This window comes from Colossoma macropomum, unplaced genomic scaffold (assembly GCF_904425465.1).
Source record: "Colossoma macropomum unplaced genomic scaffold, Colossoma_macropomum, whole genome shotgun sequence".
Lineage (NCBI taxonomy): Eukaryota > Metazoa > Chordata > Actinopteri > Characiformes > Serrasalmidae > Colossoma > Colossoma macropomum.
Window position 1 is genome coordinate 10,160,081 of NW_023494788.1, and position 26,435 is coordinate 10,186,515.

General features: G+C 39.0%; 1 protein-coding gene across 7 annotated transcripts in view; it reads right to left on the bottom strand.

Moving 5' to 3' along the window:
- Positions 1–26,435, bottom strand: part of cald1b (caldesmon 1b) — a 46,189-nt gene that overhangs the window by 3,070 nt on the left and 16,684 nt on the right. Inside the window, exons 2-17 of one of the 7 annotated variants that reach the window (XR_005007148.1) lie at positions 25,004–25,109; positions 16,939–17,076; positions 14,356–14,845; positions 14,186–14,245; positions 13,495–14,085; positions 12,347–12,388; positions 12,084–12,154; positions 10,728–10,986; positions 10,146–10,283; positions 9,152–9,195; positions 8,991–9,066; positions 8,043–8,186; positions 7,565–7,732; positions 4,500–4,571; positions 4,334–4,371; positions 2,049–2,082 (exon numbers count right to left, since the gene is read on the bottom strand). Coding sequence is in view for 5 of the 7 variants with exons in the window: in XM_036568323.1 (XP_036424216.1) it covers positions 2,049–2,082; positions 4,500–4,571; positions 7,565–7,732; positions 8,043–8,186; positions 8,991–9,066; positions 9,152–9,195; positions 10,146–10,283; positions 10,728–10,986; positions 12,084–12,154; positions 12,347–12,388; positions 13,495–14,085; positions 14,186–14,245; positions 14,356–14,845; positions 16,939–17,076; positions 25,004–25,077 (2,401 nt within the window). In the remaining 2 variants the exon portion in view is untranslated. Of the gene's footprint in view, positions 1–2,048; positions 2,083–4,324; positions 4,372–4,499; positions 4,572–7,564; positions 7,733–8,042; positions 8,187–8,990; positions 9,067–9,151; positions 9,196–10,145; positions 10,284–10,727; positions 10,987–12,083; positions 12,155–12,346; positions 12,389–13,494; positions 14,086–14,185; positions 14,246–14,355; positions 14,846–16,938; positions 17,077–25,003; positions 25,110–26,435 lie in introns of all 7 variants that reach the window. The other 6 variants (XR_005007149.1, XM_036568325.1, XM_036568326.1 and 3 more) reach the window with 6 other exon arrangements.

A 26,435-nucleotide genomic window follows, 5' to 3' on the forward strand; every position in this document is an offset into this window, starting at 1 on the left:
TTTTCAACCAAGCACAATTAAAAACTCCCCTTTGTGTCAAAGTGTGGATAAGTGTCTTAACCACTTTGGACACGAGCCTTTGTCTCCCATGTCTCCTCAATGTTCTACTTATGCTTTCAGTTTAAATATTTCACACACATGCAAGGGAAATAATTCAAGACAGAAAACTACATGACAGTTTCTGATTTTTTTGGTTTTTGCATCATCAGCTCAGGTTAGTTAGAAGTTATTAACTGCACAATGTCCACTTCATTTGAAAATGAAATACAATGTTATTAGTGTATTACATTCAATGAGACTACACATACGCTGCTTACTTAACTACATTTTTGGTATAGCATTACCCTAGCTGCTCCATGGTTGCTTCTAAATATGAAATACAAATATTTAAAAATGCTGGGATGATCAGGCATAACATTATGACCACCTCCTTGTTTCTACGCTCATTGTCCATTTTATCAGCTCCACTTACTATATAGATGCACTTTGTAGTTCTACAATTACAGACTGTAGTCCATCTGTTACTTTGTAGCCCCTTTTACTCTGTTCTTCAGTGGTCAGGACCCCCATGGACCCTCACAGAGCAGGTACTATTTGGGTGGTGTGGTAGATCATTCTCAGCACCGCAGTAACACTGATGTGGTAGTGGTGTGTTAGTGTGTGTTGCGCTGGTACGAGTGGATCAGACACAGCAGTGCTGCTGGAGTTTTCAAACACCTCAGTGTCACTGCTGGACTGAGAATAGTCCACCAACCAAAAATATCCAGCCAACAGCGTCCTGTCGGCAGCGTCCTGTGACCACTGATGAAGGACTAGAGCATGACCAACACAAACTGTGCAGCAGCAGATGAGCTATCGTCTCTGACTTCACATCTACAAGGCGGAGCAACGAGGTAGGAGTGTCTAATAGAGTGGACAGTGAGTGGACAGAGTGTTTGAAAACTCCAGCAGCACTGCTGTGTCTGATCCACTCGTACCAGCACAACACACACTAACACACCACCACTATGTCAATGTTACTGCACTGCTGAGAATGATCCACCACCCAAATAGTACCTGCTCTGTGAGGGTCCATGGGGGTCCTGATCACTGAAGAACAGGGTAAAAGGGGGCTAACAAAGTATGCAGAGAAACAGATGGACTACAGTTTGTAATTGTAGAACTACAAAGTGCACCTATATAGTAAGTGGAGCTGATAAAATGGACAATGAGCATAGAAACAAGGAGGTGGTCAAAATGTTATCCCTGATCGGTGTGGCATGGCAAATAATCTCCTTCAAATAATTTACACATGAATAAAATATATATTAGCAACTTACGTTTACTTTTGGCAGTAATTGTGTTGATGTAATATATTCTGGGATGTGCACATCTGAATCAAGTAAAGGTAACACTTTATTTGGATGGTCCACTGTAGATGCTTTGTAGATGCTCAGTATATCTTGAAGTTACATTCAAATAAATATCTATTAAATGTAACTGAACTTGAATTTGCTAGTGAAAGATTATATTAAATCTTTCCCTAACCCTAAACCTAACTCTAACCTTAACATCAAGGCAAAACCTACCCCTACTCCTAAACCTAAGCCCAACCTTAACGTTGTTGATTATCACCTATCACCAGAAAGTTTATTAATAATTTAAATATCTGTAGATCATTTATAGGGGACCATCAAAATAAAGTGTGACCCAAGTAACTTCAGTGCATTACTTATTTAGTGTGAGAACGTCTGAATTTGTGAAGAAGAAGTCTCATAGATGGGACTTAATGTGGAACCTTTTAAGTCTCACGCTTACTGAAAATACACACATACTCTCTATAGGGTACCTTGGGTCATTAGCAACCCAACGCTCACATCTAACACAAACTGATCTGCAACTGTTCTCGGTCTTAGTTCTGTGTGAACGCTGCTGTGTACATTTCAGTGTTTTCTCTGCTCTCAACATACCTGATTCAAAATGTTTTATCGACAGTAATAAAAATATAAATATATTATATTCTGATATTTATTTTGTCACTTATCTAAAAAAATATAGGGGGAACTTACCATTTGTGACTGATTTACTCTTGACTGCAAACACCTTAAACAAACAAATACAATACAAAAGAGTATTTTAATGTACAGTAAGTCAGGTGTAACATATTAGAGGCAGGTTTACTAAAAGGGGCACTAATTACTGACAGTTTACCCACGTTTTGTGCCACTGGGGGCCAACTTAGCGGCTCATCTACTGAGAACTTCCATGCAAATGAACACAGGTGCAACTTTGGAATTAACATATGACCATTGCAACATAACCATGTTCCTTCTTTGTTTCTGGTTCAAATTGTGATTCACTAGACCGAGAATGAAAAAAATTGTTATTACTTGTTGAGAAAGGACATGATTATTTTGACATAAGTAATTAGACTTTTAAACAATATAGCAGAAATTTGACAAATTAAACAATGGCAGACATGTTTGCCCCAAACAAAAGACTTTATACGGACCTTATATAAGGCACGGTCAGTATTTATTATTAATCTAAATAAAGGGAAGTAGGTGCTGTATTATAACACATATATCCCCTACCAGGGCTCCTCCTATAAATGCATATGCAAAAAGGCAAAAGCACAAAAAGCAACGCCCGCCCCTTTGATCCAAAAGGGCCTTCACGCATATTTAGTAAATTGTGACAATCACTTTTTAACATCAACATAGGGTTTATGGTGAAACCATTAGTAAACCTGCCCCTTAATGTTCAGCCTCATCATGTACCTGGAGGTGCACTTCTGGGTTGCATCATTCAGTACACAAGTTTCTAACAGCACAGTCTGATGAACACTGTATCTTTACCAATGCACAACAATACCAGGCATTAACACAGTGCTCAAACCACACATTACATACTGACATAGTGTGAAAGGTGTGTGTAAGTGTGTGGTTGCATGTATTCATGTTTATTTGTAATGGACAAAATGCAATGACAAAGGAAGCAGCAAACCAATGCAGCAAGCCAAAAGAGTTTCAGTATAGCACAGCTTTTTAGACTATGGCAGCAAACTGACCAAATGATACATTACATATTATTGTAATATTTTTATCATTATAATATAGATAATGATATTTTTGGCCTGTTTTGTTGCTTAAAGCTACACTATGTAAGTTTTGTTTGGGGATTTGGAGACCCCTCTGGTGGAAATGTGTAACTGCACCCAATGTGCAGAAGAACATTTTGTAACGCTGGTTGTGCTTCAGACTCCTTCTTACGATTACGAGTGTGTTGACAGAGCATTCAAAGAGAACTTGGTGAAGGAGGTGTCTTCTGAGGATGTAAGTGAATTATCTATTATTGTCATCATATCTTCATCAGTATAATGTTGACTTTGCATTTGAGACCTAAACACCTTCTTCTTGAGCCTGTGTGTGATGTTAGGGCATACAGCTGTATGACATGGTGAAATTGGATGAAATCCACCCAGATGCCTCTGACTTTTAAATTAATATTTCAGGCTTTATATAATTTATCATATTTTACTGACCCTGTAATGCTATTTCTTTCAACTTTAACAAAAAATCTTACATAGTGTAGCTTTGAACTGTTTAAATGCTATTTCATTTTATTCTGAAAGTTTCTGTTGCATCACTCCTGTTTGACTTTATTATATGCAGTGTTGATATGCACAGCTGTAAGCCACTACAATGGGGAGTGCAGGCCACAGCCTAATGTGGGGTAAAATCCATCCATCCATCCATCATCTAAACCGCTTATCCTTCTGGGTCGCGGTGGGGTGCTGGAGCCTATCCCAGCTGTCATCGGGCGGAAGGCAGGATACACCCTGGACAGGTCGCCAGTCCATCGCAGGGCAGACAAACAGACATATACATCCACACACACTCACACCTAGGGGCAATTTAGCACGTCCAATTGACCTGACTGCATGTTTTTGGACTGTGGGAGGAAACCGGAGTACCCGGAGGAAACCCACGCAGACACGGGGAGAACATGCAAACTCCACACAGAAACGACCCTGGTCACCCAGCCGGGAATCGAACCCAGGCCATTCTTGCTGTGAGGCGACAGCGCTACCCACTGCGCCACCGTGCCGTGGGGTAAAATATTACACGTATTTTAAAAATATTTGTTCTATTTAGAAATGTATTAGTGGAGTGTGGTGTTTTGGTTGTGCCCTGCACTCCCATATACTTTGCATTGATGTCACTTCACATAGCCATACAGTGTTTTTGCATACTCTCATTCTAATGCACAATAGTGAAACAATAAATAAACTCTATAATAGAGTGCAATAGCACAGTCTTATCAGCACTCCTGCAGTACTCACTGTGTTTACCTTTCATCCAGATACTGGGCTTTGTGTCAGTGCTTTTGCTAAGTGCATCAAATGGAATTGACATTAAAGAAAGTAAAAAATAAATAAAAAGAAAAATAAATAAATAAAGGAATGAACCAAAAATGATTACTTGTGTTTGCATAAGTAAGAGCTACAGTCTGTTTACCTTTGCAGGGGAGGAAGAGCCCTTGGTTTCCCACATGCCACGTGCTTTTGAAACATCAGTCGGCTTCGGTTCCTACCAAAATCACACAGTACAGTCATCACATACCCGCTAATGAGAACCTCTGACTGTTCAGTTATTTTTTTAGCTGACAGCAGTTTTACCTCATCAACCAAGGGAGGTGAGAGGAACAGCGGACAGAGAAAGCAAAAGACCAGAGTAGAGGAGAGCCGAGGAGAGCTGCCTGGAGGAAGAGTCATTCTACTACCAGATAACCAGAAACAGAAGATTTGAGATCAAGATGAAGAAAACAGGGTTTATAGACACAGATAAAAAAAGATAAAAGGAAAAGCATGTACAGTACTGTGCAAAAGTCAAGGATCACCTTTTATTTATTTAATTAGGTTATTCATTTTTTAGTATTAGGAAAAAAACAGAAAACACATGTAAGAGAAAATTACACAGAAGCTTCAACAACTAAATATAACATCAGTATTTAGTGTGAACACACTGACTTTTTATAGCCTCCTTTCTTTTCAAAAGCCTTGCTTTCAGTTTTTATCTGCAGTGGGATTTTTCCTCACCAAGTTGGTTGCATTTTCTGCTTCTCACATTCCAAGTAATCTCAATTACAAATGTAATATATTTAAGTTATAACTGAAGTTAGGGGGGGAGGGACTTCTTCCAATCTAATGCCCATCCTCACCTTCCGTCCCCCGTGACGAAGTGTTCACAGTCCCCTCTGCCACCCCATCTCCTCCCTGTTCCTCAGTCCTACATCAGTCTTGCTACAGCTTTGAGGGGGGTCTGGCCTTCTAGCTACTGACAGAAGCTGCCCAGAGCTCCAGCCCAAGTTCTCAGAGTTCCCCCACCTCCCTCAATCAGTCTTCTCTCATACTACCACCAACATGTTGAAGGTATGGTCTAAACTCACAAAGACTCATTAGTCCATAAAACTTTACTCCACATCTGAGATGTTTTTGTGCAAATTTTCCTCTTTTTTTATAAATTTTCTTTTCTCAGTAAGGGCTTCTCAACAGCTATGCATCCTTTCTGACTCATAGTGTTGTCTTCTCACAGTGGAGGAAAGGACAGAAACATCTGTGGATTTTTTCAGATCTGAAGGAAGAGTAGAGCTTGATTTTCTCCTCTCTCTCAAAGATGAAAGCTTTAAGCATTGTTTATTTGATTGCGACACTTTTGTGGTCTACAAAGTCTTTTATGGTTGTCAGGACTCCCATTTGCTTTTCCACTGAAAATAAAGAAATGTGTTTGAAAAACTCTTTTCTTTAAGAAAAAACAATTGCAGACATGTTGGCCCCAAACATGTTTGGAAGTAAAGAAAAAAAAATTCTCCTGTTTTCCATTGACTTTCTCTTTCCTTATGCAAGTGAATTATCTACTATCTCATCTCCTCAGAAATATCTCCTTTAGAGATTTTAGATGCACATGAGAAAGAAATTTGAAAGCAGCTACACTGTGTTCGGGTAGTTGCTTGTGAATGTTAACGCCTCTTTGAAGGGGAACATGATGTCAGTGACTTTGGGAACAGGTTCTGTTGGGAGGACACAACTGTAACTGGTTGGTTTTAAGACTGGAAGCATTAAAAGAGTTAAAGTGGTAATTGGCACACAAACATAAAAAGTGGACAAATTAAATATGGGTAAATTTGATATTATACTTAGTGTTAGGGGCTTTTTTGTATTTTTCTGTTAAATATGTGTGTCCTGCTTAATTTTTACTCTGGAAAGCGACAAACTTGTAAGGTGGTCTCTTACTTTTGAACAGTAATATATAAAGATATGGAAAAACATATACAAGTTACTTTGAAACGCCTCCTCAGTAAAAAGTACATTAAAAACACATTTTCAGAGGTAAAGGTGCAGTACACCCATTAACCACTAGAGGGCCATCCTGCATCATTCAGACTGCCAAGGTTCAAAAGGTGAACACCATTTCACTTCTGAGGTATATTGTTCAAATATCAGATTAGCCTGAACTAGTTCTGAGCGAGTTCCAGATGACCTTTTATTTTTATAGAAAATTCAGATAAATGAAAACCTATGATTTATAAAGCTATTTTTTTCTGGTGTATCCCCACATGAGAATATAAAGGCAATCTAAGGACACAGTGAGCCTCACAGCCTTCTCTAGTTCTTCTCTCAAAAAATATACTCAAAAGAAATTCCTCCTTAGAGAAAATCAGTATTATATTTCAGCATATGTTTCATGGAAGGAACTTAGTCCTCATGTATCAGTTAAGCTGAATGTCCACAGAGACTGTCCAACTGCGGTCACATAAAATATCTAGCCCAAGTGTCACTATGATCAATGCTTTCTTGGTACAAGCTACAGTTACTCAACTGTAAAAGAACCCCACTCACTTCTCAATGTATGTACACACTACATTACGAATGATCTTTAAACTGTTAAGAGTAGCTTAAAATAAATATGGGCCAAGTGTGAAATATAGTCTGGGAGAGGAGAGGAGAGGAGAAGTCTGGGAGAAATGTTGGATCCCAGCCACATGACCATGGAGCGCATAAACTCTCCAAGTGCCTGACCTTATGCTGACTTCCATATATATATTCATCTATCCTCATTGAGTCTTTTGTGGCCAGTCTGGGACCACACTGTTCCCATATTGTCTAATGAGAACACATGAGTGTAATATTTCAGGTGTTAGAAATCAGTTCTCCATTATTGCTGATCAATCTGTCAGGATAAATGTCCACCAGGTGGTGATATATAATCATTTTCACTAGCTGAAGAGATTTTCTTCCTAATTACAGGCCTCTCCATTTATGAGAATTAGCCGTGGAACAAGTGGAAAGATGATGTCTTTCCTTGTTGTGAACTTTCTCTATAATTCTCTGAGCAACAGAGAAAGTGCTACTCATTTTTTTACCTGGAAATGTATGTATCTCACTACTCTATAGGATGTAGAGGTAAATAAGTTTAGCATGTTTTGATAATAAGTATTAGTTGACCCCAGTAGGGATGGATGTTATACTGTATAAGTCTAATAATGAGCTTGGCCTAATAGATCTATGGAGTCGAGGACTCACAGGTTTGCCTCCTGCAAGTTTCCCTGGCGCTGGGGTCTTTGTCTCTGGGGGTTTAGTCTCAGCAGGCTTAGTCTCAGCGGGCTTTGTTTCGGGGGTCTTTGTCTCTGGAGTTTTGGTCTTCCAGCTGTTGATGCGTCCTGCCACGCCAATGCTCAGCCCAGCTGTTTCCTGTGTAGACAGGATGCACTGTTATTATTTACAGATCCACAGCAGACTATTCAGTTTAGTGGTGACTGAATCTTAAGACAACTTGGCCAGTAATCACTATAGATAGATAACTACAAAGTGTTATTTATCATTAACTTCTTCTTGTTCCCAAAAAAGTGGAACATAAAGCACTGTGCAATGCAGACACCCTTAATTTATGCAAATGCATGTACTGTAACAACAGTAACAAATATGGCAAATCATTCCAAATAGTTGAATGGTAGTGTAAAGCAATCAAGCTCAGTTCCTCTGATGAGACAATCTGCTGTACCTTGGTGACGGCAGGGGAAGCAACAGGACCTGGAGCAGGAGAATTCTGCACATTGCCCTTCTCCCACATGCTCTTAATGTTGCGCACCCCCTCCACCACAGGCAGGTCCTTAACAGGAGACTTGGGGGACTTCACATCCTTAGTCTGGAAGATAAAGAAATCATTTAATTACAGAGTACAGATTTTTTTGTCTTTTGTATTTAAATCATTTTGGTTTTTTATAGCATAATTTAGACCAGGTTGGGCAAAATACTTTGAAACAGTAGTGATGGCTGAATGCTGAATACACTGTCCTAAATATACATGTAATGTATTTCATTACAATAAATAAAAAAGTAATGCATTCAGAATACATTTAGAATACCTTTAGAATACATATTGATAGAAAAAATCTACTGTAATTTTTACTTAATCCACAGTGTTCCTCACTGTTACTGGTTGGTTTTATTCATGTAATTCTTTTGTTAATATGTTTCATGGAAAATGCGCTTATCATTTAAATTAAGTTCTGAAATTCTTAACTTTTTTCTCTCACCGCCTGCTTCAGTCCACTGCTGCTCCCACAATCCCCCGAGCAGAGGTCCATTACAGCACCAATGCTAAACTTATCACTCACAAACATGTCCACTACTGAGGAGATTATTAGTTTGCTCATCCCTAAAAGGAGCTTATTCACATTGAGATTAATGACTGACTCATTGGTTTATCAGTCCACTCAGGCTTTAGCAGGAACTTCAGTGTTTGTGAAGAAGCCCTTAATTGAAGTCCTCTTTAGAGTTTGCCTAATAAGCATGTTTGTTAAATTCCATGTGCTCATTTAACAATAGTTAATCAACAAGCACTGATGGTGTTTATTTTGAAGATTTATTTGTATTGTATTCTGTTACATCCCAACCCTGGTTTTAGACATGCTTTACAGTCAAGAGAGCCTGAACTGATGGTGCTTACCTGAACTGCAGATGTGTATTGCTCCAGCCTGTTACCTATCTTGCACACAATTGGGGTGTGTGGTGCCTTAACTGCCCTAAAAAACAGTGGAACAGTCTTTAGAGACGACAGAGTCTACTGAGCTAAGGCAAACAATAAAGACATATCATATTAGGACTTACGTTTTTTGGGCCGATTTGCTCAAAAATTCAGCTTTTGCGCCAATCTGTACAAAACATTGAGAAATACATGTACATGTGCAGAATTTTTCACACAGAACATGCAGGTCTATCACAATCCATTAAATTAACTTAATAAATTAATTAATTTAAACTATACTATTCACCAGCCTGCCTCACTTTTTAGCTTGCATAAATCTAGGATCTTTGCAATTTATTGAAGGAAATTCTTTCATTTTTCATTCACTAATAATTAGCTGTGGGAATAGTCACAGCATTCATTGTTTGTTTCAATACGATACAGCAGTGTTTCAACTGAATAAAATTTTCAAAACTATAAAAATAAGGAGCACCTGAAAAGGTGCTGTACATATTTCCATTTACAATTCATTATAGACAATATCTGAGGCTTTAGAATGGCACAGTGGAGTTCGGCCTTAACTTTTCCAACTTGTTTCTTGGCAGTGTAAGAAATACTAAACAAAAGCTGTGCTTCATACTGCCCACATCTAACATGCTAGCTATGATGCAACAATACAATAACATATCACTGTTGTCGGAAGAAAACCTTGTATCTCCAAAATGATAACTTTACAGGAGAAGGAAAAAACCTACTTTACTTTTAATGTAAGTCAATGGAACCAGACTTTTTTCCCCGAAGTCATTCTGGGTCATTCTTTCAGTCTATTCATCATGAAATTTCCATACAATGTAAAGGGCAACAGGCATTTTCAAATTATGTCGAAAACTGAAAAACGTCAAAAATTGAAGATACGAGGTTTTCTTCCGACAACAGCAATGTGTTAAAATACAACATGATAAGTTGTATTATTACACTCTAACCAATAGTACTGATGAAACTATTTGCCCATGTGTTGTAAATGAGAAATGCTGTAAGAAATCTTTCCCCTCTGCCCAGAATGGAATCTGAACATATGTTAGCATATCACAGTAAACTCAAACTTTAACTGCTGTTTCAGGTCAGAAAGCAACTGACCTTTGCAGAGGCTCCTTTAGGAGAGACACATTTGAATGGCATCTTGCTCTCTTCGGTGGATTCCTCTTTCTGCCGTTTCTTCTCAGCTGCTTCGGCTCGCCTGCGTTCAATCTCCTCTTTCATCCTCTGCCTCTCTTGCTGCAAAAAGAAAGTGGCAGAAAACTCAGAAAGCTGTAGTGTTCAGTACACAGGTGAATGAGGTATTTTGAATTTTGATGACTTTGTTACCATCTGACTATGGTTGAAAGATTTGGGGGAAAATCCATTTGCAATTGCAATTTTTCTGACCACTGTTGCCATTTCTTGGGCTTGAGGTTTGAATGCTGAACATAGTGTGGCAGACTGCCAGTTCACAAGCTCTGAAGCTCTAAATTTTTCCACTTAAAATTTATTTGAATGCAGCATGTAATAAAATTACAGCTCTTGCAATTTTAAAAATTGCATTCTTTCTAATCACATTCTTTCACATTTAATCTTTCAGCCCAACATACCAGCATTTTTTATGCCAGTATTTTTTATACCATCAAGATTGTTCAGTTAAGTTTGGTTCAGGTCCTCAGCCTGGCTCTGGAGTGTATATACCTCCTCTTTGGCCTTCTTCTCTGCCAGTTCCTGTTTTTTCTGCTTCTCCTCCTCCTCCAGGATCTTCTTCCTCTCCTCTCTCTTCTTTTTCAGTTCCTCGAGTTCAGCCTCAGCAGTCTGCTGTTTCTGCTTCATCTTCTCAAACTCCTCACTCTCTGTCTCGTTCCTCCGGCGCTTCAGCTCCACCAGCTTGCGCTCGGCTTCCTGCTTCGCCTTGGGGTCCTGCTTTTCTTCCTCAGGAGAGCACAGCCCAACACGACTACACACGCACATGCATAGATACACATTTACAACTGGAGCTGTCATGATTGATTAATTACTTGATAAAAAAAATCAACAAAAATTTATTTTGAACGTGATTCGGCTTAGATTACTTCGCAATTTGAATGATACACGGTATCTGCAATATATAATTTCTACTATTACAATATATCATATTATGCAATATATTATCTAACATTATATATTATGAGATGTATATATATATATATATATATATATATATATATACATATATATATATTATAAAGTTCAGCAGACTGAAGTTTCTCTGCTAGAGAAAACTCCCAGCTCACTTCTGTGAGCAGCACTGAAACAAAAGAAACCCCCACAAGCAAGATCTCAAGATGCTTACATTTTGTCCTAGTAATATATATAGTAATACATAAAGTATATGAAGTAAAATGTTCTGTTTAATTAGGTTTAGGACAGATGACAGGTTAACAGATTTCTCCACTGACTGGCATTGATTTCTCCAAATTTCTTAAAGTGGCATCAAAACTGACTTTAAAAGCATTCAAATTTATTTGCTGATATCTGCAAACAGTCTGATAATGAATATTAATTCTACTACCGTTTCCTCTTACAGTAAGAAAAAGAGTCTGGTTGCCTATTTGTATTGAGCCCATTTGCCTATCAGCACTGAGCCCATTTTCACAGATCAGCCTTAAAAATCACAGATTACTCAATGAATTACCAAGATAAATTGGTAGACTACAGTGGTGTTGCTGGGGCTTTTACACACATTAGTTTCACTGCTAAGTTGAGAGTGGCCCAAAAATATCCAGCTCCAAGCCTCTCTGTGGTCAGAAACTGGCACTTGATGAAGGACAAAAGGATTACTAACACAAACTCTGCATCAACAGATGGGCTACTGTACACCAGCAAGGTGGAACTACAAGCTAAGTGTTTCTAATAAAGTGGACAATTAGTCTAAATAGCACTTGAGTGCCAGCAGATGTTGAGTCAGTTATTCATGTTACAGTTACTGATGCGGACAACTTCACAAGCTTCTCAAAAGCAGCTAAATTGAGAAAGCCTTGGTTGTTTACTGTATAACAGATGCATCACTCATACCCGAATGGCTTCTCAGGTTTCTTGAATTTAGCAGAGGTGTCATCTCCATTCTGTTGCTTTGCTGGTTCTTTCTGCTCACATGGAGATAAAAGTGGAGAGACAGTTGACAAAACTGCACATGGATTATTTGGGAACATTTAAATGACTGCTTAAGAATATTAAGAATACACAAACAGAACTGAAAACGGCAATTCTTATGATAATTTATTAAGGGTCTCTTCATAGGGTGAAATTGACATTATGTTTCAAACCAGAGAGCTTACCCTATCACGTAAAAAGGATGGTTTGGGCTTTTCTTCCACGACCTACGACATAACAATAGACCACAGATTAGACTGTGATAAAAGAAAACCTGTGTAATTATTTAAATCTCCAGGCAGGAATTACCAAAACAAAGCTATGGCCTAAAAGTCCTATGGCTAGTCATCTAGTGTTTAAATGTTGCTGCTTAGCCTGCAAAGTTACAGTAATTCCTGTCAGGGGCTTTAAAATATTTAGAATTCAAACACATAAAAGAATGAGCCTCTATGGAAAAAGCATGCTTTAAATAACCAGCACTGCTTGACTGCACTGCATAATTCCAACACACTATGTATTTCCTTTTGACAACCAAGACTCTGTGGCACGTGTCAACAAGCAAAGCCACAGCAAAGACAGCAGTGCCACAGAATCAAAGCACCAAGCCATTCTTAAAGGCAACAGAGTGTGAACATGGCAAACATCAAGCGATCGTGGTGACTGTAAGTCTGTGATGCCTTTGTTTAAAGAGGAATTTCACTTATTTTTCGATCTTCTGCATAATTAAACGCATAAAATGTAAACAAAGTCATTCAAAGGTGTTTTGATATTAAATGCTCCATTCTAGAGAAACAGAACTGTTCACAATGTTGTCATAAGAATCAGACATCTGAAGAGTTAGGGCCTCTAAAAGCTACTTGACAGAAAATTATTATAACACAAAATATGCTGCCTGATGCTTCAGACATTGGTTTATGATAACTTTGAAATAAGATTTAGGTCTAAACACTTTTAGAGCTAAATGCAGAGTGTTGTAATACAAAAAAGTTCCAAAGAAAATGTTTTTATTGCTATAGAACCTTTATTAACATCACATATAAAAACTCAAAAGGTTCACTGTCATTTTGGATAGTAAATAAGTTGGCTATATTTGTGTTGTAGACGTTGGGACTCCTGATTCCTATGATCATCACTGTAAAGAAGTCAGTTTCTCTACAATGCACCATTTCACTTCATACAACTCTGAAAAAATCAGTGAAATTCCTCTTTAATTTCACATAATAAAGACAATAAATGCTTCATGACCACAAAGTGTTTTGAAAACCATTAATAAGTGCAGGAAAGACAAAGTGATTGCATTTGTGAACCCGAACCCAAACTGGAAGGTGAATACCTCCTTGGGCTTAGCTTTTTCCTCTATTTTCGCTTTGGCCTTTTCTTCAGCCTCCTTCTTCCATTTTGGTTTCTCCTCAGTCTCCTTCTTTGAAACTTGTGGCTTCTCTTCGATTTGCTTCGGTGCCGCTGGTTTCTCTGCAACTTCAGCTTTCGCCGGAGGTTTTCCCACAACATCTTTCTTTGGAAGTTCAACCTTTACCTCCACTTCTCTTTTTGACCTGTCTGTTTTTACTTCTATTTTCTTCTCTGGTATATGCAGTTTCTCTTCCTCTTTCTTCGGTTTCTCCACCTCCTTCTTCTCCAGTGGAGGTTCAGCTTGAACTGGTGTCTTGGGAGCAGCGGGTGTTTCTTCAGGTTTCTTTGCTGGCACCTCCACCTCTTTCTCCACGGGCTTCTCTTCCTTCTTAGTCTTGGTTATAACAGGTTCCTCCTTGACTGCCTCTACTTTTTCTTCCTCTTTTACAGGCTCCTTAGGTAACAAATCTTCATTTATAACCTCTTTCTTTTCTAAATCTGCACTCTCTAGACCTGTATCTGCTTTCTCCTCAGCCACTTTGTTTATACTGACAGCTTGATCTTCACTCTCTTCCTATAAAATATAATGTGTAATCGTTTATGCAACCACTTCAAACTCCACACTTACAACTTTCCATTCATAAACCCAAAAATGAATATTAATACTGCCGTACCTCAATCTTTGAGACTGTTTCTTTGTTTTCCTCTTCTGTGGATTCCTGTAAGAGATAAATCTACATGAACGTTATGTTTGAAATACATTTAAAAAATCCAAGTCACATTAATTCATACTATCAACTCTTTAAAGTGTTTGTAGAACAGTTTTAATTCTGTGGAAAATTACCTGTTCTCTAATGTCTGATCTCTGGAGCTTCTCTTTCAGGTCCTCCTCTTTCTGCTCCTCTTTCTGCTCCTCTTTCTTCTCCTCTTTCTGCTCCTCTTCCTGCTCTGCTTGTGTGTCTTTCGGTTCCTCTGAAGCTGGTGGCGACATGGATTCCTCCTTTTCTACAACTGCCTCCTGCACCTCCACCTTGGTCTCCTCTGCTTTCTCCTCCTCTTTCTTTTCCTCCTTCTCCGTAAAGGAGTTGACTTCGTTGTTAGTGGACTCCTCTTCTTCATCCCTCAGACGGCTCCTGCGGCTTGGTCTGTCTTCGCTGGTCGTAGTAATATTGGCATCTCCAGCAGTGGGGTCAAGCTCCTTCTGTCTCTCCATGGCCTCTCTCATCCTCCTCTGCCTGCGTTCCTCGCGTTTGGCGAGCCGTTCCAGGAGAGCCTGGTCATCATCATTAGACGCTGGGGTTGTAATCAGTGTTGTAAAACCTGCGTCTTTCTCACTGAAGAAGATATATGTAATCATTATAGGCATAACTCTGCCAAATAAAATATAATCAAACATAGTCAGATGAAGCAGGTCTTGTCAACACGGTAATAAATCTACAATCATATGAGAACCTGTTTATATTTGTTCCAAACAAACATGCTTACTGGAAACAGTCTAAAACCTGTTTGTTGAGTGTGGTTTTGCTGGAATAAATGAAGGGAATGAAGTTGATGATTTGTTAGTATCAGACACGTTAGCGCTATTGAGTTTTATGAGATGTGGTAGTTGGTACAGTTGAGCTCTGTGCAGCATTACCTGTTAGTGCTCTTGTCTTCAATGAGCCAGTGCTTGGTACTGCTGTTGGGGTCTATGAGACTGCACTTGTTAGCACAGTTTATTTCTGTTTTGTAGCTGTTAGCATTTCTGTGGGCCCAGATAGCGAGCGTATATCGGCTTGATAAGGTCGGCACCCTGCTGACTGTTTACCACTGCAGGTCCACCCTCGGGCCACCCAGATTACTGTCCTGCATACAAGCTCTACCTAGTTTAATCTTCTCAAACAGAGGTTAATTGCACAGACTTTTAATTTGGAAAATAAGATAAATATTACAAACAACTGAGAGAAAAAAATAATATAAAATGTCCTTATATAAAATGATTTTATAGAAAATGTTGTTGCTGAAACTATGCTAGATTAAAATTTTTAACTAAACTAATTTACAAAGTATAACTAAAGATAGGAAGGAAAAATAAAAAAAATAGACCGTGAGCTGACAATAAGCAGTAATAAGCGGAATTTTGTCAAATACTCCACTTTACCACCGGTGGGCTACCCAGAAAACGCTGAGCAAAACACCAGTGGACCGCCAGCTTTGCCATCAGTGGGCCAACAGTGGTCCACTATCCTCTTGCTATCAGGGGGGTATTATGTGTTAACACTGTTGATATCTGTCAGACTGTACTTGTTAACACTGTTGATTTCTGTGGGGTATTACATGTTAGCACTATTTTTTTCTGTGAGAGTTTAGGTAGCACGGTTGATTTCTGTGAGACTGCACTTGTTAGCACTGTTTATTTCTGTTTTGTAGTTGTTAGCACTCTGGATTTCTGTGGGGTATTATGTGTTAGCACTGTTGATATCTGTCAGACTGTACTTGTTAACACTGTTGATTTCTGTTACACTGTACCTGTTAACACTGTTCACTCTTCCAGTTACTGAAACTGAGGTTTGAGAGACTGTAGGACTGTTGAACTTGATGATACCATGCCTATTAATGCTGTTGACTCCTGTGAGGGCAAACCTAATGTTAGCCCTGTTGAATTTGGTGAGCAACTCAACCTGTCAGCTGTACCTGCTGAGTTAGTTGAGAATGTACATTACGAGCTAATGAAGTCTACAAGACTGTACAGGTTACTGCATGAACTGCTAAACAGTTCATGTTTATTTAGTTATATCTGTATATTTGTAAAAACTACAGACAATTGAAAAAGTATAATAACAAATGCAAATAAATAAATTTAAAAACAAATGTAACAAATACATTTTTGGCCATTTTCATACATTGCCACATGATAAATATATTTGGAATATATTTTTTCCAAATTGGTTTATTAGCACTGTTGATCTCTGTGAGACTTTGCCTGTTACCCCTGTTGATCTCTGTGAGACTTTATTAGCACTGTTGATTTCTGTGAGACTTTATTAGCGCTATTGATTTCTGTGAGACTTTATTAGCGCTGTTGATTTCTGTGAGACTTTATTAGCGCTGTTGATCTCTGTGAGACTTTATAAGCGTTGTTGATCTCTGTGAGACTTTATTAGCGCTGTTGATCTCTGTGAGACTTTATTAGCGCTGTTGATCTCTGTGAGACTTTATTAGCGCTGTTGATCTCTGTGAGACTTTATTAGCGTTGTTGATTTCTGTGAGACTTTATTAGCACTGTTGATTTCTGTGAGACTTTATTAGCACTGTTGATTTCTGTATTTCTGCTTTGCTTGTTACCACCACTGGTTTCTCTTAGCCTTTGCTTGTTAGCATTTTTGGCTTCTGAATTTAATAATTAAGATTGTACCTGTTGGTGCTGTTGAGTTTTGTGAGACTTTACCTGCAATTGCTGTTGAGTTCTGTGGCAGTGCTGCTAATCTCCTCATTCTCCATGTTGCGTAGCCTTTCTTGCCGGGCTCGCCTCCTTCGCTCTCGGGCAGCCTCTTCATCATCATCATCAAAAGTTGGGTAACTCATCCTGAACAATGAGCGAAGCACATGTACCCATGAGTGGCTTTCCAGGTTTTCTATATGAACTAGTGTATTAGATAATTGGGATGGGCCGAGGAAGAACTTGGCTGGATTGTAAGCATCACAAACTTTACATCACTCCAAGGAGGTCATAACTATTTAATGACAGACCAAAAACAGGTCTGAAAAAACAGCACCCATTATGTGTGTGTATGTCAATGTCATAACTCATATAAGGAGGAGGTGAAACGTAAACAACATGAACATAAAACATGTCAGCAGCTTAGACAGACAGACATAGCATGAGCTCCTTGTGTTTTATACTTATGCACTCATGTTTGACCAGTATGTCATTAATCCTAAGACATTACTTATATCAAGGCTATAATTCTCATTAGGAGAGCTGTATATCGCAATACATGCAATGGATATGTGTTGCACATAATGTTGGATACCTGTCTTATGGATCAGAAAGGTAAGTCTATGGATTGATTTGCACTGAAACTGAATAAGCAACCGCTATGGCTATATAAGACTCTTCGGTTTGAAAATCCCTCAAAAGAGCCAATAGTAACACTGAGATAAATGACTAGGCCATCACACTGATTTATCAGTCTACTCAGGCTTTAGCTGCAATGAGCTGTTTATGTTCCTCTTTAGAGTGTGTTGAGCATGGTTGATACTTTTTAATTTAGTGGGCAAGTATTACAAAAAATTTTGGAACACTGCCTTTTCAAAATGTAATGTGGACTGAATACAGATTCTGAATATTTGACTTCCATTACATCCCAACCCTGTCCTTTTTTTCTCTAGCAGGTAAATCTGACTAAATGGAAACAGACAGAGAGCAGTTTGGATAGTTAGTCAGAGGAGAAACGCCATTAGCATCATCGTGCAGTGGTAAATTAGCTTATTTTTTCAGCCAAACAAGGAGCCAAATCATGCTGAAACAGTGTGATTCTCACAGCTGTTTCTCTTTCTTTTTTAGACACTCCCAATAAGTGTAGTGGACCGAACCATTCATTCCCAGTTAAACTGCGGGTGTGGGTCTGGCCTGGCTTCAGTTTGCCACGGCATGCCAGTGTTTATCAGGCAGAGAAAGTGCATTTGAAATGGCCCATTGATAGAGAATGGGTACGATTTCCCTCTCCCCCTCTCGACATCCCCCTGCCGATGATTTACAGATGTTGCGGATGGTGGAAAGATTCAAAACAGGGACAACAAGTCCACTTATTCGTTCTGGTAAAAAAAAGAACGGAAATCCTACACAATCCCATCCTTTTTGGGATTTCCAAACCGGATCGGTCATCTGAAGAGAGAGGCACGCAATTTTCTTGGAGGAAATGTCTTCAAGGAAGGAATTTGCAAGATACTCATACTGTACATCCATGCACTGTATCTGTCAAACACCCAAAGTAACAGAGACCAAATGGGTGGAGAAAGGAAGCGATTTAGTGAACAGCCTGACTCTCCTGTCAAAGTCTAGAACATCATGGCTGGCTATTTAGCCCTGGAAGAAAAACAGCAGTCAAAACATTCCAGCGTCTGTGGAGTTTCCTTGACCTGGTGGTGTGGAGTGAAGCAGCTGTGTCTCAGAGAAAGCTGGACCAAGAGAACTGTGGGAAAAATGTAGCACAGGCCTTCTTCATAATCTTAAGGGAGCTGGGGTTGGCCACTTGAATCGATTGATTTAAGGAACTATGAGGAGGACGATGTCTTATTTCAGGTGTCCAGTAAACTGTTTATGGGCATCTGCCAGGTGAGATGAATGCCAGAATTTTTCCCATTATGACCTTGATGTTCATCCTTGACTGCTCAATCTGCCTTGAAGAACCATGTAGACCCCAGGGTGGAGGAAAGAACTGTATTTGTTGTGGTTCTGACCACAGTGTGGCCACAGAATTCAAACTCAGCCAGGAGACAATTTCAAAATCACAACTTACTGTAAAAATGTCAATGCATCTTATTACACAATATCCTACTCATTAAAAAACAATACGACCTTAAGTGAGCGTGTATGAGATTGCTTCTCCCAGAAACAAGAGCCCCTTCAAAAGTTGTTAAGGGCTTGGATACACTGAGCTGGGTGGATGTGGAAATCACTGCTTTTTCATCAATAATTTCCCACTGAATATTTCCTCTTTCCAATAAATTTCGTTTTTTCCACTATAAAGGCATGGATGTGGTGCAAATGCCTTGAGGTTTCATTCTAGCATGAAAAGAGTGGTTAAGATTTGAGGCTCATCCATCTCAATAAAGTTTCTCTTTTGAATATCCAAACACATAACCACTCCACAACTGGTGTCCAATACAGAATTACTGTAGAGTTGTATTGTATATTATGTAGTTTATTGTTTTCATCACGTACGAGCAACAAAGAAATGCTCCGTGACTGCAATGTTACAGAAATGAGAAAGTAATGAAGAATGTGTTACTCATCCCCCCACCATCAACCCGCCCCCTCCACCCGACCCGGCGTATCTGTTTGGAGGAAGTGCTTTGCCCAGTCAGAATCCATCATATCTCATATCTCAGAAAAGCTGTTAGTGAGAAAAGTGTGGTGGAATTGGCAGCAGCTTTAACAGAGCGTTTGACTGATTCTGTGGCCTGATTTCCCGCTTAGCTCAAATGGCTCTGCTTTTCGGATCTGCAGCAGGACTTCATCACACCGCATTAGAATGATCATTAGTGTCTTTTTCAACTGTGCGTGTGCTGTGTTATATTTCAGCAGAGACATTACTCAAATATGTTCCATGCAACTTCATTCACTGCTTTAGAATGAATATTTTGCATTTTAATGAAAAGTTAAATCTGTAATTAGGATCGGTAACACTTTATTTGGATGGTCCACCGTATTTGTTTTGTAGACGCTCAGTCTGTGTTTAGCTAGTTGTGTGTGAAAGATTCTATTTAATCTGTCCTTAACCCTAAACCTAACCTCAGTGCAAAACCTACACCTACTCCTAAACCAGATCCTAACCATTATGTTGTCGATAATCAACTATTACCAGAAAGTTTGTTAATAATTTGAGTATCTGCAGATCATCTATAGGGGACCATCCAAATAAAGTGTGACTGTAGGATCTGATGATACTGTACAGACACTGATTTTAACATGCCAAGAATTCCAATAAAGACTTCAAAAGTTGTATTTAAAAACTGCTTTAATGACCAATATGCTCAGAAAATTGGTCCTGTCAACCGCATTTTCAGATTTTTTAACAAACAGAATTATATTTATTTCAATGTGCTCAGTCTGTTTGCATTCACTTGTGTCTTGTGTGTGTATTTTCCAAACGTTAGCAACTTAAATCATATTTTAGCTCCACCTTGACACAACCATGTATTGCCATGTAACGTCATACATCACTGAAAAGCTTGTTTCCTATATAATCTAAGTAGAATAATGTCTATTTCCTTAGTACTAATGACAGCATTCACACAAATTGTGCTTATTTTAATGCAGTTCTGAGATCTGATTAAAAATATTTTTCTTCTCTACATTCATGCATTCCTGTTCATTTCTAAGCATATTCAAAAGGACATTTCAGATGGATTCATAACATATTTCTCACAGCAGGATTTATGTTAGACTTTGTGCACAATGACCTCGGAAACATTTCACAATAAAAGTGGAGAGTGTTTTTCGATTAAACAATTAAACAATGAGATTTCGACAGACTTCATTTGAACGTGAGTCAGATTATCTCACTATATTGGCAGATACTTTTTGCATTTCTTAAGAAACGTGTTTGAAACCAGCAAAATTTTTAGCCAATATAGTGAGATACTTTTACAAAATGACATAAAAATCAAGAAAAAATGCTTTGAAAGAAGTGAAATAATCCTAAAATAAGTTTGCAACAATCTCAATATAAACTAGGTTTAAGATCATTTCACCTGCCAAGGTACAATTTTTTTGCTGTGCGTATTCTTTACTCAAATACTCAAAGTAGATCTCTGCCAATACTGACAAATCTGTGGAATCTTAATATTGGCTTATTTAATTCAAAAGATCAGTTGTGTCCTAGCGTCTACCCACATACTGCTTGGTTCATTTGCTTTTCTCCAGCCTGGATCTCCCTTCATGTGCAATACAAAATTATCCTCCCATTCCGATTAGTTGCATTACAGGCGGAATGGTGGACTAGATGGCATCCAGTCTCTGATAAATATCTATTACAACAAGAATGATTTCAATAGACCGTTGGGATAGGCTCCAGCACCTCCCTGCGACCCAGAAGGATAAACGGCTTAGAAAATGTGTGTGAGGAAAGAGCTGCAGAATATGTGGCAACTGACGTGTCAGCAGAGTAAAACTTAGCACGGAATGTAAGGCCACTAAATCTGAGTGTCATATAAGAAATTCTCATGTCTGATTTTGTAACTGAACTCATTTTAGTGAGAATGTCTTTCACCGTGTAGGAGCAGTGCTGCACTCTGGGCAGTAAGAGGGCCCGAGGGTTGGTGAAGGCCGGACGGTATGTGTGTGTAGGAGTTAGTGTTACTCTATATCTGGAGAGGAAGGGAATGAGAGAGAAGCACCATGGGCCTTATTAAAGCATCAGCACCTGAGATTCTGCCAAGGACGGAGTAGTGTGCATTACCCACCCACACAAACTATACACTCATGCAGAGACAGAAAGAAGTGCACACAAACCTCAACACGTATCTGAACATTCCAGGTTTAGTTTTTGGCTAATTACTACCTTATTTGTAATCACCATGGGAAAAAAATAAATTTTCACTTTTCCTTTTCAACTAAAGATTTGTCATCCCTGGCACACTGGGTAGTAAATCAGGGTTTTCCCTTATGTTATTTGCCACGTAAAACACTAAGACATTCAGTCGGACCCAGTAAGAAACACCTACACAGAATTCCATTTAGAAGTTGCACCCTTTGGTAGCTACAGCAGTGTCTGATACGCATTCCCACTTTCACACACAGCACTAGTGTATCTGTCATCCTGAATTGTACACAACCGCTTGCCAGACCATATAAGGCCTGCTGGATTGTGGGACTTGTAGGAGGATGGAGAAAGCCCAGGACGGGTGAGAGAGTCACATCATCCTGCCGTTTACAAAGAACAATTCATCTCACGCTATAAACACTCCACTCAAACCCAGCACGAGCAACAATGAAACAAAGAGTGGGTGCATTTTTATAATTCAGGAACAAGTCATTTCATAAGGCCTAACTGCATGGGGCTGTTCAGTGTATGTGACTTATTAGATTATGAGAAACATGTAAATATTGACTGTAGAAAAGCATTTCCAAAGCTTGCTGAGATAAATGGAAAGCTGATTTGCCAACTGCCAATTTCCATTGAAAAACAAATGAGCATGGACGAGTCTGAATAAGCTCGGAGTAAATACGCAGCCACTGACTGACAGTAATGCACGACAGCCCATAAACGCTGTGCCTAACACTGATGCCATGTTTCCACATCATTCTACAAATTTCCAAAATGTACAATAAAGTCTAAATATCTATTGCCAAAAAATTTGGAATATCATGCAAATTGTTAGCACTGTGTCCTCTAATGTGCTAAAAAAGTGAAGCACTAAATTTATTCAAATGTGTACAAACTTTCAACATGAATAAAATATACTACATAACATCTTTACCATTATTTCAGAAAGTAATTAAACTGAAAGACAGAAAGTATAGATGTCAGCTATTTAGAGATGCAAAATGATATCATAATTGTATTTGTACTGGTACATAATCATTTCAAAATATTGTCATTGGACCGATGATTAGATTTGACTGATAAAACCGTTCAAAACTGTTCAAACCTTTATTTGTATTTGGTGTTTATCATTTTCAGGAAGAGCAGTTTAGATGATGCTTTGATGTGTTAAATTGTCTGCATTTTATATATTGATGTAAAAACTTGCAATCCTCTAGATATGTATATCTTCTTTAAAGCTAATCCAGGAGGATTTAGTCCGAGTGTTTTGAGGTTGACAGATATGTGCATGAAAATATCCCCATATTCATCATCACCAAACATATTTTATTCATGTAGAAACAATGTTCACTTTTGAATTAAGTGAATTCAGTGTATCAGCTTTTCCAGTGTGTTATCACTCTATACAGTAGCTGTCATTTATTTTGCTTGCTGTTTAACACTGCAACACTTTTCTGCAGAAGCAGCACACTGCAAACACTGCAATCGCTCCAGTAAAACACTGAGGGCAAGATATACAGATGCTACAACCTTTATAAGGAAAAGAGTCAAGCAGAGAGAGAGTGCTGTTTGGATGGGAGAAATGCAGGCCTGTCCAGTTTGGCCTGAAAGCGAGAGAGAGAGAGAGAGAGAGAGAGAGAGAGAGAGAGAGAGAGAGATCTACAACAATACAACAGTAGAGCCCTACTTTACTAAAATACTGACTGAACTGAAGCCTTTTAAAATAATGGGACTGCAGGCATTGACATTTTAACAGTTTGACTCCTAGATATCAGAGCAAATGAGAGTCAGTGTGTAAACTATCAGTTTGTTTGTGTGTGCTTTGTGTTTATGTGTGTTTATTCTGTATCTTATTTAGGACAAAATGTCCTGACAATGCAGGCAAACCAGAAAAAAGCAGGGCTAATCTGCAGGACTGATGAAAGGGTCCTGACTTTGTAAAGTATGTTACTCTGTTGTGCAAAACCATTTCTTCCTGGTTACTGAGGTTACAGCCAGGTTTGGGATTAGGATATGCTTAGAAAAATCTTAAACTGTATATGTATATACACATCTTCTGCAAGCTTTCATCCTGTTTCAGCCCTCTTTCACCCTGTTCTTCAGTGGTCAGGACCCCCAAGACCACTGCAGAGCAGGTATTATTTGGGTGGTATTCTCAGCACTGCAGTGACACTGATGTGGTGGTGGCAAGTTAGTGTGTGTTACGCTGGTACGAGTGGATCAGACACAGCAGTGCTGCTGGAGTTTTTAAACACCTCAGTGTCACTGCTGGACTGAGAATAGTCCACCAACCAAAAATATCCAGCCAACAGTGTCCTGTGGGCAGCGTCCTGTGACCACTGATGAAGGACTAGAGCATGACCAACACAAACTGTGCAGCAGCAGATGAGCTGTCGTCTCTGGCTTTACATCTACAAGGTGGACTGACAAGGTAGGAGTGTCTAATAGAGTGGACAGTGAGTGGACACAGTGTTTGAAAACTCCAGCAGCACTGCTGTGTCTGATCCACTCGTACCAGCGCAACACACACTAACACACCACCACCGCGTCAGTGTTACTGCAGTGCTGAGAATGATCCACCACCCAAATAGTACCTGCTCTGTGAGGGTCCATGGGGGTCCTGACCACTGAAGAACAGGGTAAAAGGGGGCTAACAAAGTATGCAGAGAAACAGATGGACTACAGTCTGTAATTGTAAAACTACAAAGTGCACCTATATAGTAAGTGGAGCTGATAAAATGGACAATGAGTGTAGAAACAAGGAGGTGGTCATAATGTTATGCCTGATCGGTTTATATATAGTGGTGAACAGCACATTGGGCCTTCAGTTCAGCTCTCAAATTATATTCTCTGAAGGTCTAGAAGGCTCTAATGATTTCCTGGTGATATAATACATGATTCTTATTATTAGTACATATAGGTACTTACATATCACTGCTGTCGGAGCAAAACCTTGTATCTCCATTTTTGTCATTCTTCAGTTTTTGCAATAATTTAAAAAATACCTATTGCCCTTTACATTGTATGTACATTTCATGATGAAGGGGCCAAAAGAAATAGCCCAAAATCTCATGAGAAGAAGTCTGGTTCCACTGACTTATATTAACAATAAAGTATGTCTATTCCCACATGAGATTTTGCTCCGACAGTAGCGATATATAGAACACATATAGGGCATATGTACATTGTGTGTGTGTGTGTGTGTGTGTGTGTGTGTGTGTGTGTGTGTGTGAGATTTACTTTTCTGCTTCTTTCTGCATCTCCTCTCGTTTCTGTCTGCGGAGCTCTCTGCGGCGTTCAAAGTCCTCATCCATGGTGTCTCACACAGAAACTCCTCGTGTTCTCACTGAGAGACAGAGTAGAGCATAGAGCACAGGTTAGTACAGTGCAGTACAGTCAGTGTGAGCTATGATCACGCACCAGTCTCTCCCACTGTCTGCTTTATATCCCCACAGGACTCCCTACACACTCCTCTGCCTTTGACAACTACCAGAAAAGGCAAACCCTACTCACTACTTCAGCTTAGACCAACATCATCCCTCACTCTCTTTATCAATCTCTCTTGCTCATGCTCTATATTGTCTGTTTTAGGCTTATCAGGATATCAGTGTCATCTTCATTATCATCATCATCGTTATCATCATCTCTCCCGTCTCACTGTCTGTTGTAAAAACCTTTAAAGTACAGGCTTTTTACTCCGTTTTTATTCAGTAATCATGAAGGAATAGTTTAGTAAAAAAAACAAATCCACATTATTTTCTAATTTTCCCAAAAGTATTCAACCAGCCAAGACATGTTTGCACTGGAGCTGTCCTTGTATATTACTGTACACTTGCCTCAAGCTATGTGTGTTAAGTAATATCAAACAGACTTGCATATGTGGTTTCTGACAAAGACAAATGGACAAAATTCAACTCTCAAATTGCTGCTACAACAGTTTTCGGCGATGCAACACACTTTTGTCCATTTTTATAGATGTGTGTCACACAGCATCAGAAAGTGCATAAGTCTATTTGAGTGGGCCTGTCACAATCATGATATCTAACTGCCATATAAATAAAAGTGATTTAATTGCCTTTTTTGTTCATTCAACTATTAAAGTACAAGCCGAAAGTGGCCAAATTAGCTGTTCTAGCTGCCTAGGTGTTGATACTAGAGATGGGCATGGCTCTTCATTCAACAGCATTGTTTGTTTTTCTTTTTTTTAAATTAGCCAAGTTAACAATATTATCTATCATTTGTTTTTCAAAAAAACATGTCTACATTTTAATTAACAAAAATTGCATTACGTTTGTCACAAAACAAAGAACGTTAGATACGAGTAAGTAGTCTGACTGGATGAATTTCGGGAGGCAGGACTTATAAGACAAGCAGACGAGAAAAATGCAGGCAAAACAATCATCCTGTCATCAACAAACAATGCAGGTCAGAGTCAAAAATCAGAATAACTAGCGAGGCACACTTGGAAACAGCCAAGAACTAACACAACACAGGTGTTGGGAATAATGAGGAGGCAGAACCATTTGTTTTGTCTTAATTTAAAAAAGGGGGCTCCGAGTGTTCCCTGGGGCTCGTCAACATGAGATGGCTCTCAGTGTTCACCTAAAAGAGCCGACTCGTTTGTGAATGACACATCATTAATGGATATTTAGGAGATTTAACCTGACAACAG